This window comes from Protomyctophum parallelum (assembly GCF_964188405.1).
Source record: "Protomyctophum parallelum genome assembly, chromosome: 11".
Lineage (NCBI taxonomy): Eukaryota > Metazoa > Chordata > Actinopteri > Myctophiformes > Myctophidae > Protomyctophum > Protomyctophum parallelum.
The window spans coordinates 8,175,671-8,192,137 of record NC_139707.1 but is presented as its reverse complement, the minus strand read 5'-3'; the positions used below and the strand labels follow the sequence as shown (position 1 = coordinate 8,192,137).

General features: G+C 44.0%; 1 protein-coding gene across 6 annotated transcripts in view; it reads right to left on the bottom strand.

The window, feature by feature from the left end:
* LOC310867291 (mitogen-activated protein kinase kinase kinase kinase 4-like) overlaps positions 1-4,839 on the bottom strand; it is a 162,102-nt gene extending 157,263 nt beyond the window's left edge. For all 6 annotated transcript variants that reach the window (XM_083777217.1, XM_083777220.1, XM_083777215.1 and 3 more), the window contains exons 1-2: positions 4,485-4,839; positions 4,067-4,132 (exon numbers count right to left, since the gene is read on the bottom strand). In XM_083777217.1, coding sequence (XP_083633343.1) covers positions 4,067-4,132; positions 4,485-4,541 — 123 coding nt within the window. In that variant the 5' untranslated portion in view covers positions 4,542-4,839. The remainder of the gene's footprint in view (positions 1-4,066; positions 4,133-4,484) is intronic.
* Between the last annotated feature and the right edge of the window lie 11,628 nt (positions 4,840-16,467).

The window sequence follows — 16,467 nt, the reverse complement described above, 5'->3', positions numbered from 1 at the left end:
TGTTTGTGTAATATAGAAGTATGACGACAAGCGAGATTCAGTGGAGGCCAAACCAGGGGTCTGATCTGAGGTACATCAAACTCCTACAGCTGCTACAGGACCAGCACAGCTGGAGCATGTTTGATTTTCTTTCATGACGTTGTTAATCTCCTCTTGGGTGTCAAGATCAAAATGGGTCAGACTCAAAGGTCATGGGGTCCCTTTGGGCCTGCCCAGGTGCAGGACAAACAACTAGTACATGAAATAAAATAAGAGCGGCATTCTGCACACTATGGTGAAAATAAGCTCCCCTGTTTTATTGCGATCAAAGGATCTCCATCATGGAGATTTTTCCATTTAAATTGGATCACATCATTACGCTGGCAAAAATTTAAATCTTGATATTTTGGTACACATTGCACTTGATCAATGTATTTTATTGACCCTTTAAATAGTTCCAAACATGTTTGGGGTCATTTTAACTGGTTTACTCTGGCTTTTGTGAGGACCCCCGACAGTTTTTAAGTTGCTTATTTTTTTCTGATATTTGATATTCATTTTATCAGACACACACACGCCCCCTTCCTATATATTATGGTTAAAATGGGGGTATGAAGTCAATTGGTATCTAATCATTAGATTACGTCTTCACTTTGTTGTTCACACAAACCCGGAAAGCTGGGTATAGGATGGGGGCTATAGCACCCCTCAAGAACACAGATCGGCGAGCTTGTTGGTGTTGCATAGTGATCGCGTCCTGGGATTGGAGATCTGCTATTTTTGGTGCGCCACACGTCCGTGCAACCAAGCAGTGTAACAGTCTGGCATGAATCCACACGTTAATTTGGATGCACTGCCACATAACAACTAAATAAATAGTGTGCCTGTAAGTCAGACATTTCCATGAGTGCTGGCACTCCCTCTGACTGACAATAATAAACCACCCAGACTCTTATAGGCGTACCCGAGTCAGTCACCACCTGACGGAGAGGTGGTGACTGCACAGAGCACAGGTGATGATCACAGCAATTGGTGTAAACTGTGCCCACAATTGGTCTGATTCAATATTCGTCACTCGACAGCTTATTGTCAGATGATGAGTTCGCACCGAGCATAAAGGAATGGGTGAGATAATTTGTGCAAGCTACAAACTGCATTATCAATATGAAAATAAAATATAAATAAAGTAGGCCAGTGTTCTGTGGCATCGCGTGCAACATATAAAATAACATGATGTAAAATATACATGAAAATGTATGGGAATGAATGTACAGTCCCTGCCAGGGACCCCTAGAAGTCAACATTTGTGTTATTCAAAATATCTTCAAACTCTGTTCTCCCTGGCACGAAACAATTTCAGATGGGAATCCATGCCAAACATAATCATTTGGGGATCCTTTCCATGAAGAAGTTTGAGAACTACTGGTCTAAAATGTAGAACAAAATGACATGGCATAAACTGCATCCATCCGCCATAATTTCGGCCATAAAGATTAAAGGGTGAAGTCACTGAAGTGACATCTGAACTGTGCACAGAACAAGTCTGGACATGATAAAGCTACATACCTCCTTGCCTCCCATTTTTACCAGGCAACAGCAGACTACATCCCATACCCCAGAGAGATGGCCAATTGCAACTTGGCAATCGGTTGTCACGGTAACAGTTCACTTTTGACAAAATTACCTAATAGTTTTATAATAACTGCATAAATCACAGCCATACATCCCCATCAATTAGTGTATAAAACTGCACTAGGGGGACAGCAGCTGCAATGAGAAAAACAAAAACAACCTAGTCTGGGAGACTTTGAATGATGCCTCCTCAACTCCATTAACTGTATGAAACTAGTTTTTAATATTTTATTAGATAATGTAAAAATGCAAAACAGCACAAGGTACAGTCAAGCATTTTGGTCCAAAAGGATTACAGTACCGAAGAAAGGCCGAAGAAAGGCCCATATGTGTTTTCTATCCCCACAAATAACCAATTTTGAACAATCAGGCTTTCATATCATACAGGTGCTTTAATGGAAATTGCTCTCAGGAACAGCTCAACTGATTTTGGTCTCATCGTGATGTCATCAATGTCACCCTACTTTGTATAATTCCTCCTCTTCTTTAGTCTTCAGTTCCAAATTTGCATTTCCACTTTGTTTACAATGTCCACCATTGTTGATTTTCCAAGTTGGCATTTAATGGAAACAAGCCTGGTTTTATCTTAACCTGACTTTGCCAGATGGGGGCGGTATTGGGTAACCATGTTCCCCAACACAGCATCCATCTGGAATCTCTCAGGGAGTTCAGCTAACACCGAACAGCTCCGTGGTCTAACCAATCAGCGTGAGCTAAGGGCGGGATATGTGCGAAACCGGATGTGAAGCTATATAGACACGTCAATATGATTGGTTGTGTTTGCACGCCCACACGGTGATAGACAGACGGTCCCATCCAATCATCTACCAAGTATCTTGAAAAAAAGGAACAGCCCCGTCATTGAATTTGCTTCCGCGATCCCAGATCCCAATAAGCTGTGAAACAATTTTGTGTAGCAAGCTTCTTGGATCTGGCAGCGTCAGGTTAGTTTTATCTAGCATCAGTATTATAATGACTCAAATATTAAATAATCTGCATATCAGCACCCCCACCACCTCAGGACATTGTGGTACTGCATCTAAAACTGCTTTCAAAGTCCAGAAAGAAATGACAAGGACTGGTTATATCAGAGTGGTGATTGAGGCTCAAACCATTAGAAATAACTTTGAGGGACATAGACAATATGATATTAAATATTAAAAGCAGTTTTTAAATGCATGTTATTTGCTTTAAGTAGTAGTTTACCCTATAGGAATGAGTTTCAAACTCGCATAATATATATATATATATATATATATATATAATATATTCTATGTATTTGTGTAAACCATGTTATGCTTAGTCCAACTATAGTTTGTTGCCTCCAGTCCTGACAACCAAACAGGCAAATCACAGCCCCGACCAGCTGGTCTATGGGATCTGAAGCCTCCCCACAACAGGATGTGATGTAGCCTAGCTCAGCCGGTGGAACGGAGATGAAATCTGGGCTAAAGAGTAAAGACTGGTCGAGGGAGGCACACGGTCAACCACATGATTTCTATAAGCTTGTGCTATACACACGGCACGCTTTTTTTATAGGCCTATACATCTGCTGACAATCAATTACATTCAAACCGACAAACTGTAGGGAAAATGTAGGGATTCACGTCAAGACAGGAAAGCACACAGTCTGAATATAAAATACTACTATAAGGGGGGGGGGGGGGGGTACAGACAGGCAACGGACAAATATAAATATACATGACATTGATTGGCTATTTGGCTTATTATATTTAGGGCTACAGTATGCTGTGTGTGGCTGTGCACAAAATTGCCCCACACACACACAGCCCCTCCACATGGGCGTTAAAACCAGAATGATGTCATTTCCACAGTCCTTTATCCGGCGTGTGTGTGTAGTATAACTGTACATTTATACATTATTATATCTGAATTAAAAACAAGCTTATTGACACGTTTACAGTCTCGAACATTTCACTCGGTCGCTCTACTACTAAAAAACAGGCCTAATTATAAATGTAAAAAAAAAAAAGAAACGCGACCACCACCCACACTGAATGGCGCATGTACTGTAAACTGCTCTAGTTTACAGTCGGTCAGCAGCATGGGCAAACGATTAACATGCGCTTGTTAAATGTGATGCTCTCATCTGAATTCTATGTAAGAATTAATGTTTTGTGATACTGGGGGGGGAAACTGAATTGGGTGAGCTTGAAAAGAAAAGAAAGAAGCTGATTGTCAATATATATAATCACATTGGACACAATGGACAGTGCACTGCAAAGCAAAAACAGCAATCCGAGATATCAAGTCCAAAGAGTCGAGATCTCATCATCATGTTATACTCCACCGCATGGCGGTGTCGCTTGCTGACAACAACTGCTGTACAAGCAGCTAACAACAACAACCCATAACTATATGAATATAGGCTTCAATATACAGTCAATACACCAACAACACAACACAGAGGGATAATAGGAACGCTCGGACCAACCTTGTAGACTTGTCCATAGGTGCCATTGCCGACCACTTCCACCAGTTCGAAAATCCCAGCGGGATCCTGAATATAAAATGCAAAGTGACAAATGATGTGGGGTCAAACGGTTGGCAAATAACACGAGCCCGTTGTTAATACCAGAATAATAATGTGTGCTGCAAGTCAAAGTGAGGGCGGCGGTTTGCTTGCTTTGCGCCCCATCTTCTAACATGCCAGTGCATTATTATAAGACAAAGAAAACACCATGGGATTGTACGTGTCTGTCAACAATAATGGCCCAACGAACATTGTTTTTTTTTTTTTGCTAGACGTTTTTCTTGGCGTCTTTTCTCTGCACCGATCTAGTCAAATCAAACAGCTTTTCCTCTGAGAACAAACACCCACACGGCACTCACTCACTCACTCACTCACTCACCCGCAACGATGCGAGGTCTATGTCCACCAGACTTTTAGCCGGAGAGTCGTTCGCCATTTTTCCACCCAATAATAATAAATAGGAATTCGCGGTGTTGTTGTCGCTCTGGTCTCCACTCCGCTCCTCAACAAGCCGAACGTCCGCTCGCAACGTCAACAACAACAGGGCAGAATCTCATCGTTATGAGAGGTCGTTCGTTGATTCCCCACGAGAGATAGTTTCATCCAAAGGCGCGTTTTTTTCTCTCTGTATAGTATACTCCCCAACGTTGCTGTATGAAAGTAACCCGGGTGGGTCGACTGCTGCTACTCCTCCATACCTAACCTAACCGACACACCGAGCCGAGCTTAGTGAGCTGCTGCTGCTGCCACAGCCCTGCCCCTCTCTCTCCCTCCCTCTCTCTCTCTCTCTATTCACTGTGAAATCCTGAGTGTTCATTTAACTCTGTGGCAGCAGTGTACACCTGATGGAACCTTAAAAGGGACCTTCACGATTTTACAGTGTGTGTGGTCATATCTCTCTCTCCCAGTCGCCCCCCCCTCTCTCTCTCTCTTTCTCTCTCTCTCATTCTACACTATGAAATCCTGAGCTTTAGCTCTGCCTCTGAGACAGTATACTCACTGTTTACACAGCTATGGTACACATGGAACCAAAGGGACCCGTGATACTCACAATTTTACAATTTATCTCCTCTCTCTCTCTCTCCCTCCCTCCCTCTCTCTCCCTCTCCCCCTCCCTCTCTCTCCCTCCCTCCCTGAGTGCTCTCTCTCTCTCTCTCTCTCTCTCTCTCTCTCTCTCTCTCTCTCTCTCTCTCTCTCTCTCTCTCTCTATTCACTGTGAAATCCTGAGTGTTAATTTATTTCTAAGGCAGTGTATATATGATGGAACCTTAAGGGACCTTCACGATTTTACAGTGTGTGGTCATATATCTCTCTCTCCCAGTTGCCCCCCCCCCCCCCTCTCTCTCTCTCTCTCTCTCTCTCTCTCTCTCTCTCTCTCTCTCTCTCTCTCTCTCTCTCTCTCTCTCTCTCTCTCTCTTCTCTCTCTCTCTCTCTCTCTCTCTCTCTCTCTCTCTCTCTCTCTTGCTCTCTCTCTCTCATTCTACACTATGAAATCCTGAGTTTTAGCTCTGCCTCTGAGACAGTATACTCACTGTTTACACAGCTACGGTACACATGGAACCAAAGGGACCCGTGATACTCACAATTTTACAATGTATCTCCTCTCTCTCTCTCTCTCTCTCTCTCTTTCTCTCCCTCCCTCCCCCCCTCCCCCCTCTCTCTCTCTCTCTCTCTCTCTCTCTCTCTCTCTCTCTCTCTCTCTCTCTCCTCCTCACTCCACTAGCTCACCAGTACTGGAAACGGAATCAGAGAGAGAGAGAGAGAGAGAGAGAGAGAGAGAGAGAGAGAGACAGCAGGGGAATGGATTGACTGGCTGCAATGAATTGAAGAAAGGCTCCCTCAGGCTATCTCCATCAGTGGAAAATGAGAACAAAATACAATTGCATTATCACGCTTACATCATGTGTTCACTTTCAGCTGTGCTTTATTTCACGGCGGATGTCCCTTTTCCTCTATATTTGGAGAGGTTTTATTTGGACCTATGGAATGGGCGTGGTACTGTGGCCGTTATGCAAGCGCTTTCAATGTTGCTACTGTATACTGCACGCTACAGTACACGTTACTGTACAAAATGATGTTGTGCTGAAGTTGTGTACACTATCAATAACGTTGCATTAGCCAGTCTACATTGACCACTGACAGAGAATGATACAATTTAATGTATAACTATACTTTATTGCAGGGTAAATACATGAACCTGTCACTATCGTTCTCCCTCTGTCTCTCTCTGTTTCTCTGCTGGGTGTGAGTGTGATAAGGCTTCAGGGGTCAGTTAGTTCTTATCAGTGTCTAACATAACAATGACAGTTTGTCAGCCATTGACAAAAAAAAGGAAATACAGTGGTTGAATTGAGTGTGTTGTGTGTGTGCCCACAACGAGCCACTGAACAATAGACACATTGAGGATGCTGAAGAATAAACATTAGACAGAGAACACACTTTGATTGAATTGCTTCTAGACAGACACTACTACTAATACTACTCTTACTATTATAGTAATAGTAGTAGTAGTAGTAGTAGTAGTAGTATAGTCTACTACTACTACTACTACTACTAATACTACTCTTACTATTATAGTAATAGTAGTAGTAGTAGTAGTAGTAGTAGTAGTATAGTCTACTACTACTACTACTACTACTACTAATAATAATAATAATAAAACTTTATTTGTATAGCACCTTTCATGACATGAAATGCAGCTCAAAGTGCTTTACAGAGCAATGGAGAAAAGAAATAAAAGCAAGGCAACGACATTAAAAAACAAGCAGTAATGCAGTACAGTGAGGACATGAAAAATAAAAAATAAAAGGCAATGTTGTAGATGTGGGTCTTGGGCTGAGCTTTAAAAATGTCTACAGAGGCTGCCTGACGAAGGTACAGTGGGAGCTTGTTCCATGCCGACGGCCCGTAGAAGCAAAAAGCTGCTTCCCCGTATTTTTTAGTTGCCATTTTTTTGGGCAAAGCGAGCAGGCCGGCGGTGGAAGACCTTAGGGGGGGCGATTTGGGACATATTTAGGCAGGCAGTCATGTAGGTAGGAAGGTGCGAGACCATTGAGAGCTTTATAGACAAGTAAAATAATTTTAAAATCAATCCTAAAAACAACCGGAAGCCAGTGCAGTGATGCCAAAACTGGAGTAATAATGTTCTCTCATCTTAGTTCTAGTTAAAACTCTGGCTGCTGCATACTACTCTTACGAGGCGTGACGGAAGCGAGATGCAGGTTTTCATAGTAAACTGCAACCTATGGTCACAACTACTACTACCATTACTACTTCTTACTACTACTACTGCACCCTCACTACTATTACATGAATTCTTCCTGCCATTCTCCCTGATTCTCCTCTGTCTTTCCTATACTCTCCTTGTTCATCCCTTCTCCTCACCCCCCCCCTCTCTCTTTCCTATACTCTCCTTGTTCATCCCTTCTCCTCACCCCCCCCCGTCTCTCTTTCCTATACTCTCCTTGTTCATCCCTTCTCCTCACACACCCCCCCCTCTCTCTTTCCTATACTCTCCTTGTTCATCCCTTCTCCTCACACACCCCCCCTCTCTCTTTCCTATACTCTCCTTGTTCATCCCTTCTCCTCACACACCCCCCCTCTCTCTTTCCTATACTCTCCTTGTTCATCCCTTCTCCTCACCCCCCCCTCTCTCTTTCCTATACTCTCCTTGTTCATCCCTTCTCCTCACCCCCCCCCTCTCTCTTTCCTATACTCTCCTTGTTCATCCCTTCTCCTCACCCCCCCCCCTCTCTCTTTCCTATACTCTCCTTGTTCATCCCTTCTCCTCACCCCCCCCTCTCTCTTTCCTATACTCTCCTTGTTCATCCCTTCTCCTCACCCCCCCCCCCCTCTCTCTTTCCTATACTCTCCTTGTTCATCCCTTCTCCTCACCCCCCCCCCTCTCTCTTTCCTATACTCTCCTTGTTCATCCCTTCTCCTCACCCCCCCCTCTCTCTTTCCTATACTCTCCTTGTTCATCCCTTCTCCTCACCCCCCCCTCTCTCTTTCCTATACTCTCCTTGTTCATCCCTTCTCCTCACCCCCCCCCCTCTCTCTTTCCTATACTCTCCTTGTTCATCCCTTCTCCTCACGCACCCCCCCCCCTCTCTCTTTCCTATACTCTCCTTGTTCATCCCTTCTCCTCACGCACCCCCCCCCTCTCTCTTTCCTATACTCTCCTTGTTCATCCCTTCTCCTCACGCACCCCCCCTCTCTCTTTCCTATACTCTCCTTGTTCATCCCTTCTCCTCACACCCCCCCCCTCTCTCTTTCCTATACTCTCCTTGTTCATCCCTTCTCCTCACCCCCCCCCCTCTCTCTTTCCTATACTCTCCTTGTTCATCCCTTCTCCTCACACCCCCCCCTCTCTCTTTCCTATACTCTCCTTGTTCATCCCTTCTCCTCACCCCCCCCTCTCTCTTTCCTATACTCTCCTTGTTCATCCCTTCTCCTCACCCCCCCCTCTCTCTTTCCTATACTCTCCTTGTTCATCCCTTCTCCTCACCCCCCCCCTCTCTCTTTCCTATACTCTCCTTGTTCATCCCTTCTCCTCACCCCCCCCCCTCTCTCTTTCCTATACTCTCCTTGTTCATCCCTTCTCCTCACGCACCCCCCCCTCTCTCTTTCCTATACTCTCCTTGTTCATCCCTTCTCCTCACGCACCCCCCTCTCTCTCTTTCCTATACTCTCCTTGTTCATCCCTTCTCCTCACGCACCCCCCCCTCTCTCTTTCCTATACTCTCCTTGTTCATCCCTTCTCCTCACGCACCCCCCCCCCTCTCTCTTTCCTATACTCTCCTTGTTCATCCCTTCTCCTCACCCCCCCCCCTCTCTCTTTCCTATACTCTCCTTGTTCATCCCTTCTCCTCACCCCCCCCCTCTCTCTTTCCTATACTCTCCTTGTTCATCCCTTCTCCTCACGCACCCCCCCCCCCTCTCTCTTTCCTATACTCTCCTTGTTCATCCCTTCTCCTCAGAAGAGAGAGTGTGATTTGGAGCACATGAAAGAAAAGCCACACGAGTTGTGTGAAGTGATAGGGCTGTCACACTGTGGCTGACACATGGTGTCACTGTTAAAGCAAACATTAAAATTCAATTCAATTCAATTCAATTCAATTCAATTCAATTCAATTCAATTCAATTCAATTCAATTCAATTCAATTCAATTCAATTCAATTCAATTCAATTCAATGCAATTCAATTCAATTCAATTCAATTCAATTCAATTCAATTGAGCTTTATTGGCTTGAGAAAACGTACGTTTACATAGCCAAAGCAAGTGTCAAAATATAATAGAGGGTATGCGTCATGCGTGTGAGTCTGTGACATCATCATCAAACCCGGAAGTTATGCGGGAACGCCTATTGAGTGTCAAAAACTACTTTCCGGCCATGACAGCCCATACATCCAAACAGAAAAGTTGTATTTGATTGCATTAAACGACGTTAAACGACATTAAACTCACTTTGCCACTCTATTTGCCATTCACTTTATGCATGTGCATACCCGAAAACGAAAGGAACAATTTCAGCTTGAAGCAGACATAGCCGAATCAGCTGCAAAATTAAATGTTTTGAGAACCTCTGGGTCTGGAGTAGGAAGTGCTGCTTCTCAGAAATTGGACGGAATGGAATCCTACTTCGAAAGTGGCCTCAATATTAATACAGAGGCATTATCACACAAGGATGGGATAGGAAGAGGACAACCTACAGTTGTTGGAGGGGACACAAGGCCACAGGAAAGACAACATGATGGAGTCAAACATCTACAGAGGCCCTCAGCGCCCGCACAGGCACGGAGCATGGCCCCAGAGGCTAGAGACATACATACTTCTAGGAACACCACCAGTGAACAGAACAACATGACGGCCATAATGCAAAACCAAAATGAGATAACTTCAATGTTGGTGCATCAGCAATGCATTGCTTCACTACCTAAAAGAGAGATCCAACTGTTTGATGGCGATCCTCTGCAGTACCATGGTTTTATACAGTCATTTGAACAGACCATAGAAAGGAGGACTGACAACGCTGTCGATCTCTTGCACTATCTAGAGCAATTCACTAGGGGGCAGCCTCAACAGCTAGTCAGAAGTTGTCAACACATGACTGATGGCACTGGATACGCTACAGCAAAGGCTTTGCTCCAAGAACATTTTGGAAATGAACACATCATAGCATCTGCTTATATGGATAGAATCTTCTCATGGCCAGCAATTAAGTCTGAGGACGGTAAAGCCCTACAAGCATACAGCCTATTCTTGCGAGGCTGTTGCAATGCCATGAAAAATGTGTGCAGCCTATGTGACTTGAATACATCTGCAAACATGCTCTCTGTGATTAAGAAGCTGCCCTACGAGTTAAGAGACAAGTGGAGAACAGAAGCATGTAACATCCAGGAAAGGCATCACAAACGAGCTTTGTTTGCTGATATTGTAACTTTTACTGAGCGACAGGCGAGAATCGCTACAGACCCTGTATTCGGAGACATACAAGATGCTCCAATGATGGGGGCTTTCAAGGAAACTGGCAGGGCTAAACCTGTGCCCCATTTCCAGGCAAGAGGGAGCAGTTTTGCCACAACATTATCTACTGTTGAAAGAGACATTCATTTGAAACACGAAGCCAAAGATGGACCCGAGAAGACTTGTCTTTTCTGCAAGAATAGTGCACATGCACTGGAGTCATGCATTTTATTGGAGGGGAGAGCTCACAGTGAGAAGATGGAGTTCCTGAAGAAGAATGGAGTCTGCTTTGGTTGCTTGTGCGCTGCAGGGCACATCAGCAGACTGTGTACGAAACGTCTGTCTTGCAAGACATGTGGTGCACGGCACCCCACCTTACTCCACATCCACCCTGAGAATGGAGATGCAGAGGAGGTCAGGAAGGACTCAGACAGAGCAGTGGTTGAAGTCCATACCGGTGGTCTTACTGGGGCCGGTGATAGAAATTGTAAGCTTGCCATCGTACCAGTTAAGGTGAAGGAAAAGGGAGGTCAAAGGTCAGTGGAAACGTATGCCTTTCTAGACCCAGGGAGTACAGCGTCCTTCTGCACAATGGGTCTGATGGATAAACTGGGACTCTCAGGGAGGAAAACAAGGATTATTTTACGCACCATGGGCCAAGAAAGGGTGGTTGACAGTTGCATTGCATCTGACTTGGAAGTCGCTGGATTGGACAGTGACTGTTACTGCGAAATGCCTCAAACCTTTGCACAACACCAAATGCCTGTTAATAGAAGTAACGTCCCACGGCAGCAAGATTTGGAAAAATGGCCTCACCTGAAGCACGTCTATCTGCCACAGATAAATGCAGACGTGGAGATGCTGATTGGCTTGAATGTTCCCAGAGTCTTGGAACCACTGGAAGTCATCCGAGGTGTGAATGGAGGACCATATGCAGTAAAGACTATGCTCGGATGGACTGTAAATGGATCACTTGGAGGAGATGGCAGTGATGAACCTATGACCCAACCTGCCATCAGCATTAACAGAATCTCTGCTGTCCCTCTTGATGAACTCTGGAACCAGCAATTTAAGTCAGAATTCCCTGAAAACAACCAGGATGAACTGCTGGAATTTCTGGAAATTGCTAACAAGACAGTGGAGCTGGTTGGATCATTACTGAAGACCATGGAGCAAATGCTTGCATTTGAGGAAGCTCGACAGCCGCAGCTGGATGCCCTAACCCAGCAGCACCTTACTACTCTGGGGGACCCCAAAGAAACACATAGAGCAGAGGTGCTGAGCATCCTGAAAGAGAGAGATCTAGGACTCCAGGCACATGTGGAAGACACAAACCAGAAACCCTCGGAGAGACTGTACATAAAGCAGACTGAGTTGGAGACACTCTCTGCTGAACTGGCCGAGGTGTTGAGCAGTAAGCAGCTTCTGGAGATGAATCTCAAGATTCTTCAGATTCATGAGCATTCACAAGGCGGACTGGAGAAAGCTGTGGAGAAGGAACTCTCTGAGAAACAAAACTCTCACACTGGAGAACTGCATAATAAGCAGTTACAGAAGCCACTCGACGATCAAAAGTCTGCCCAGGAGAGCACCGTAAAGGACATAAAGCCGGTGAAGTGGAAAGCGCAGGAACGACAGAAATGGACGAAGATCAAGCAGAACTTCCTAACTTAACTCATGCCAGACAGGAATGGACTTGTGTGACAGGTTCGGATTAAGACCCGGACCAGCTTCTCTGCAGATCTGCCCTCTTCAGGAGTTGTGAGGGCGTCGCTTCTTTCCATGGATTTGGATTACAAGTGACTTTTTCTTGACATTGGAATACTTTGACTTTTTCATGACTTCGGATTATTCGTGTTTTTGCGTGTTGCTCGATTCAAGACCTGCAATGGTCTACTGAACTAGGAACTCAATCGCAAAAAGGACAAACGGTTGGAGAAAGAATGTAATGTGTTTTTCTATATGAATTAATGCCTTGATAATTATTACTGTGTATTTATGTGTAATAATTAGGGGCCGGAATGTTGGGGACAGGTTAGACAGCTTGATGGGTTGCTATGGTTACTATGGTCACGTGGTGTTGGGTGGTGTCAGACAGGTAGTAAAGTCAGCTGTTCACTGGTGTCATTTCATGAATGGAAGGAGAGGGGGTGAACGACGGGGAAGTCCAACTTTGCTGACCGCTTTACAAACGCAAACGCCATGCTGCTATCTGTATAAGATTCTGCACAACGCACTTTGTTACGATGTTTTAATATAACTTTAATAAATGAATAAAAACGGAGTACACTGGAGAAGTGAGTCCTTGGCATGCAGCGCGTCTGGCAGTACATTTCCCCGCTTTTAGCCTCTCGGTGGCTTAATAAGTTCGTCGCCACCTACACCCTCTATACTATAGTAGAACAGTTAAAAATGGGGAAAGTATAGTTGGAGGTCCATAGACTTGATTGCCACATGACGTCACGATTGGGGTCCTTTTGAATAGGACAAACATTAACAGTCTATAGACTTGAAAGGCAGACGGTGGAGGGGCTATAGCGCACCACAAAAACAGAATCATGTGAATCTTGGGATCCACATGGGGACGGCGTGGATCCAATATGGATCTCAGACTTCATGTGGCCAGTGTGAGACATCAGTCATCCATGATATGACATATACCTACTGTGACAAATGCTTCCAAATTTGAGCAAGGTTTCTGCCCGTGCAGCTTGTGAGCTTATAGAAATGCTATTTTCAAAAGATTCTTAAAAATGAGACATTCTGCATAATGAGTACTTTGTACTTTTGGTACATTTTGATGCCAATACTTTAGTACTTTTACTCAAGTACATTTTGAATTCTGGACTTTTACTTGTAATGGAGTATTTCCTTATTATAAAAACTTTGAGTACTTTTTCCACCACTGTTGACAAGTTGACAACAGGCTCACCGCATGCAGCACACGAGTAGCTCACCTGGTACAGTGCATTAGTCCTTGGCATAGCGGGCCTATACTGTAGGTTCGAATCTGACGCGAGGCACTTTGCTGCATGTCCTTCCTCATGTCTCTCCTGTCATTCACGTCTCTCTCACTGTCAAATGACAAACGAGGCTCACTGTAAGAATTTCAATGACGAAAATAGCCTCTTGCATTATTCCAAATGAGGGCGTTCTACAAGCAACTAGTTGGTGTCAAAATATGGTTGTAATGACAAAGATGAACCCATTCTCATGTCATGAATCATCTATTGTTGTATCCAGATAGCAAATGCCTGGGAAAGCCTTAGTCTTAGTCTAGTGTTGAATCGTCGGTGCAATGTGGATTTCACTTAAAAACACCAAAAAGTGCAGACTGTTGTTGGCCATTGGTTCTTCAAATACAAACATGACTACAGCAAACTGGCCCAGTAATTTATCTTGGGGCCGTGTTACAGATCTGGAGCCTTTTTCTTTTTTCGTGGTAAGAGGAGAGGGGGGACACACCACAGACATCAAAGTATGCACTCAGCGGGGTGTGCCCCTGCTTTCATGTGTTATCTATAGCTGAGATTCTTAAACGTTTTCAGGATATGTGGGCCCCTAATAGAGGCCTGTCACTGGACGATTTTAGAGCACTTTCCAGTGGTTTTCGAGGGAGACGCAACCATGTTGGGAGGAGTGACACAGCGAAGGATTGTGAAGTCACCTCTCTCTCTCTGGCAGACGTAAATAGATTGACTATAGCATTGACATGATCAGTGTGCCGTGGTCTGGCCAGGACTGTTATAGACTACATTTACTGACTTGTGGGAAAATCAGCTTGTACAGAAACACACGACCGGTTTACGTGGCGAGCATGGAGATCAGGTTTTATTGTGAGTTGTGAGCTGCAAGTATGTAATGTGAGCATGCATATTTTCATTGCGGCCTGTGTGTGCAATGATTGGTATCATGAAATCCATTCGGTTAGATTAGCACTCTCTTAAATTAACATTGAAGGTTTAACAGTGTACCAGTCTACCAAATAATCATGATCCTCGACCTTTCACCTTTCAAAGTGGATGAAGTGTTTTGGATATTCTATATGACCCATACTCGCTGACTACTGTAGGTCTAGCATTAACGGCAGTGGTTTTCAACCAAGGCCCATTATTTATTTGGCATTTGATCCACGGACCACCATTTGATGAGATTTTGACTCGCAGACCCAAAACGGAAGAATATTTTGTTATCGTTGGATAAGATTTTGTCCACAATTTAATGCTGTTGGTAAACGTTGATCAAAATGTGTGTAGACTTCTTGTAAATTAAGTAATGCAGATGATTAACAATAATGTAACTCTTGAGAGCGTAAAATGAAACCAAATGGACCCGTATTTCATTTTACGCTCTCAAGATCTATAAGGGTTCATTTGGTTATCAACTCTCCATCATTTAGCTGGGTACCCCCTCAAGGACCCACTGGTGGTCCCCGGACCACTGGTTGAAAACCACTGACTTACGTTATAGGCCACAAAGACAATGTGCTGCTACACTAATGTTGAAATTGGCACTCAAACACGCGCATAGTGACATACGTGTATCCACAAAGCAAGTCCGTATGATAACATACATTAGTCCAGTACCTGCCTGTAGACCCTATCGCAATTTGGTGTTGGGGGAATTTCTCACTTGAACTAAGTCAATGGGTCCCTAGACATGAAAGATCAATGAGGTGCTTGTCCGCCATAGTGCCACGAATGGCGCAATGGCCACATCAAAAATGGCCGCCATCGGCTATGATGAAAATCCAACCTTTTTGTTTTTTAGTGTTTAAGCACATGTAATACATTCATTTTGACTAATTGTGGTGTGTGGAATTCATTTCTGATATTGTTTTGATGATTTGGGGTGATTTTGACCTTGAAAGGTCATAGTCAAGGTCATTTTGCTATTCCACAGACCTTGGCCATAACTTGTCCATTTTTAGGAGTAAGAACAGGAACAATAAGTCTATTTCAACTAAATCTGACTCTTAAAATTAATTTCTGATATTGTTTTGACCATTAGGGATCATCCTGTCATTGAATTATTGATGTTAATGTCATTTTTCAATAATTCGATTATGATTCTTTAGTCGCTTTTACTATATATTTTCATGATTTGTTTTCTTTACATAAACAAAATACATGGGCATGAGAAAAACAACAACAGCACCATATGTGCTGTGTGAATAAGCCCATTGTACAAAATACTCTGTCCATGGCCCAAATGAGCCAATTCATTGCTATGGCAACCCCATAGTGGAGGTAAGTCAATATATCATAAGAATCGTTCACTTGATGGTACAAGCACCAAATTTGGTACACAAGTGCTTCAGAACCTACTCTCTCAGAAAAGTACGTTGTCCACTTGAAAAAACTAAATGGCCACCATTTTTCAAGATGTCCGCCAAATGAAAAGGGCCTTTTGTGGCAGTTCTGGACAACCGTGGGTCCGACCAACTCGAGACCGGGCACTGCACTCCCTGTGTGTGTGTGGAACGTGTGTGTCGAATTCGGTGAAGTCGGTGGGGCAAACGGTTCTCGGGTTACATGGATTACAGATGTACAGACACACACAGACTTGAATATATGTCAATGGGCAATGCCCATTGGGGTTTTTTTTAGATGATGGGTAAGAAGAGAGAGATGTGATGTCAGGTGGTGTGGGCTAAGAAGTGGTCAGGGCTAAGATAAAGTATATGATATGTACAGTAAGTGCAAAGAGAGATGGTGAGGGAGGGAGAAAATGATTTGTACCAATTGACCAAACAGTAGACAGTAGTGTATCACGTTAAGGTGAGTATAGAGATGGAAATGTTCTAGCAAGTGAAGCCAGTGTATTGAGAATATGGGACATATGTGTCAGGAGTTATTTGTGACAGAAGGCTACCAGTGAGAGGGAAGATGTATAC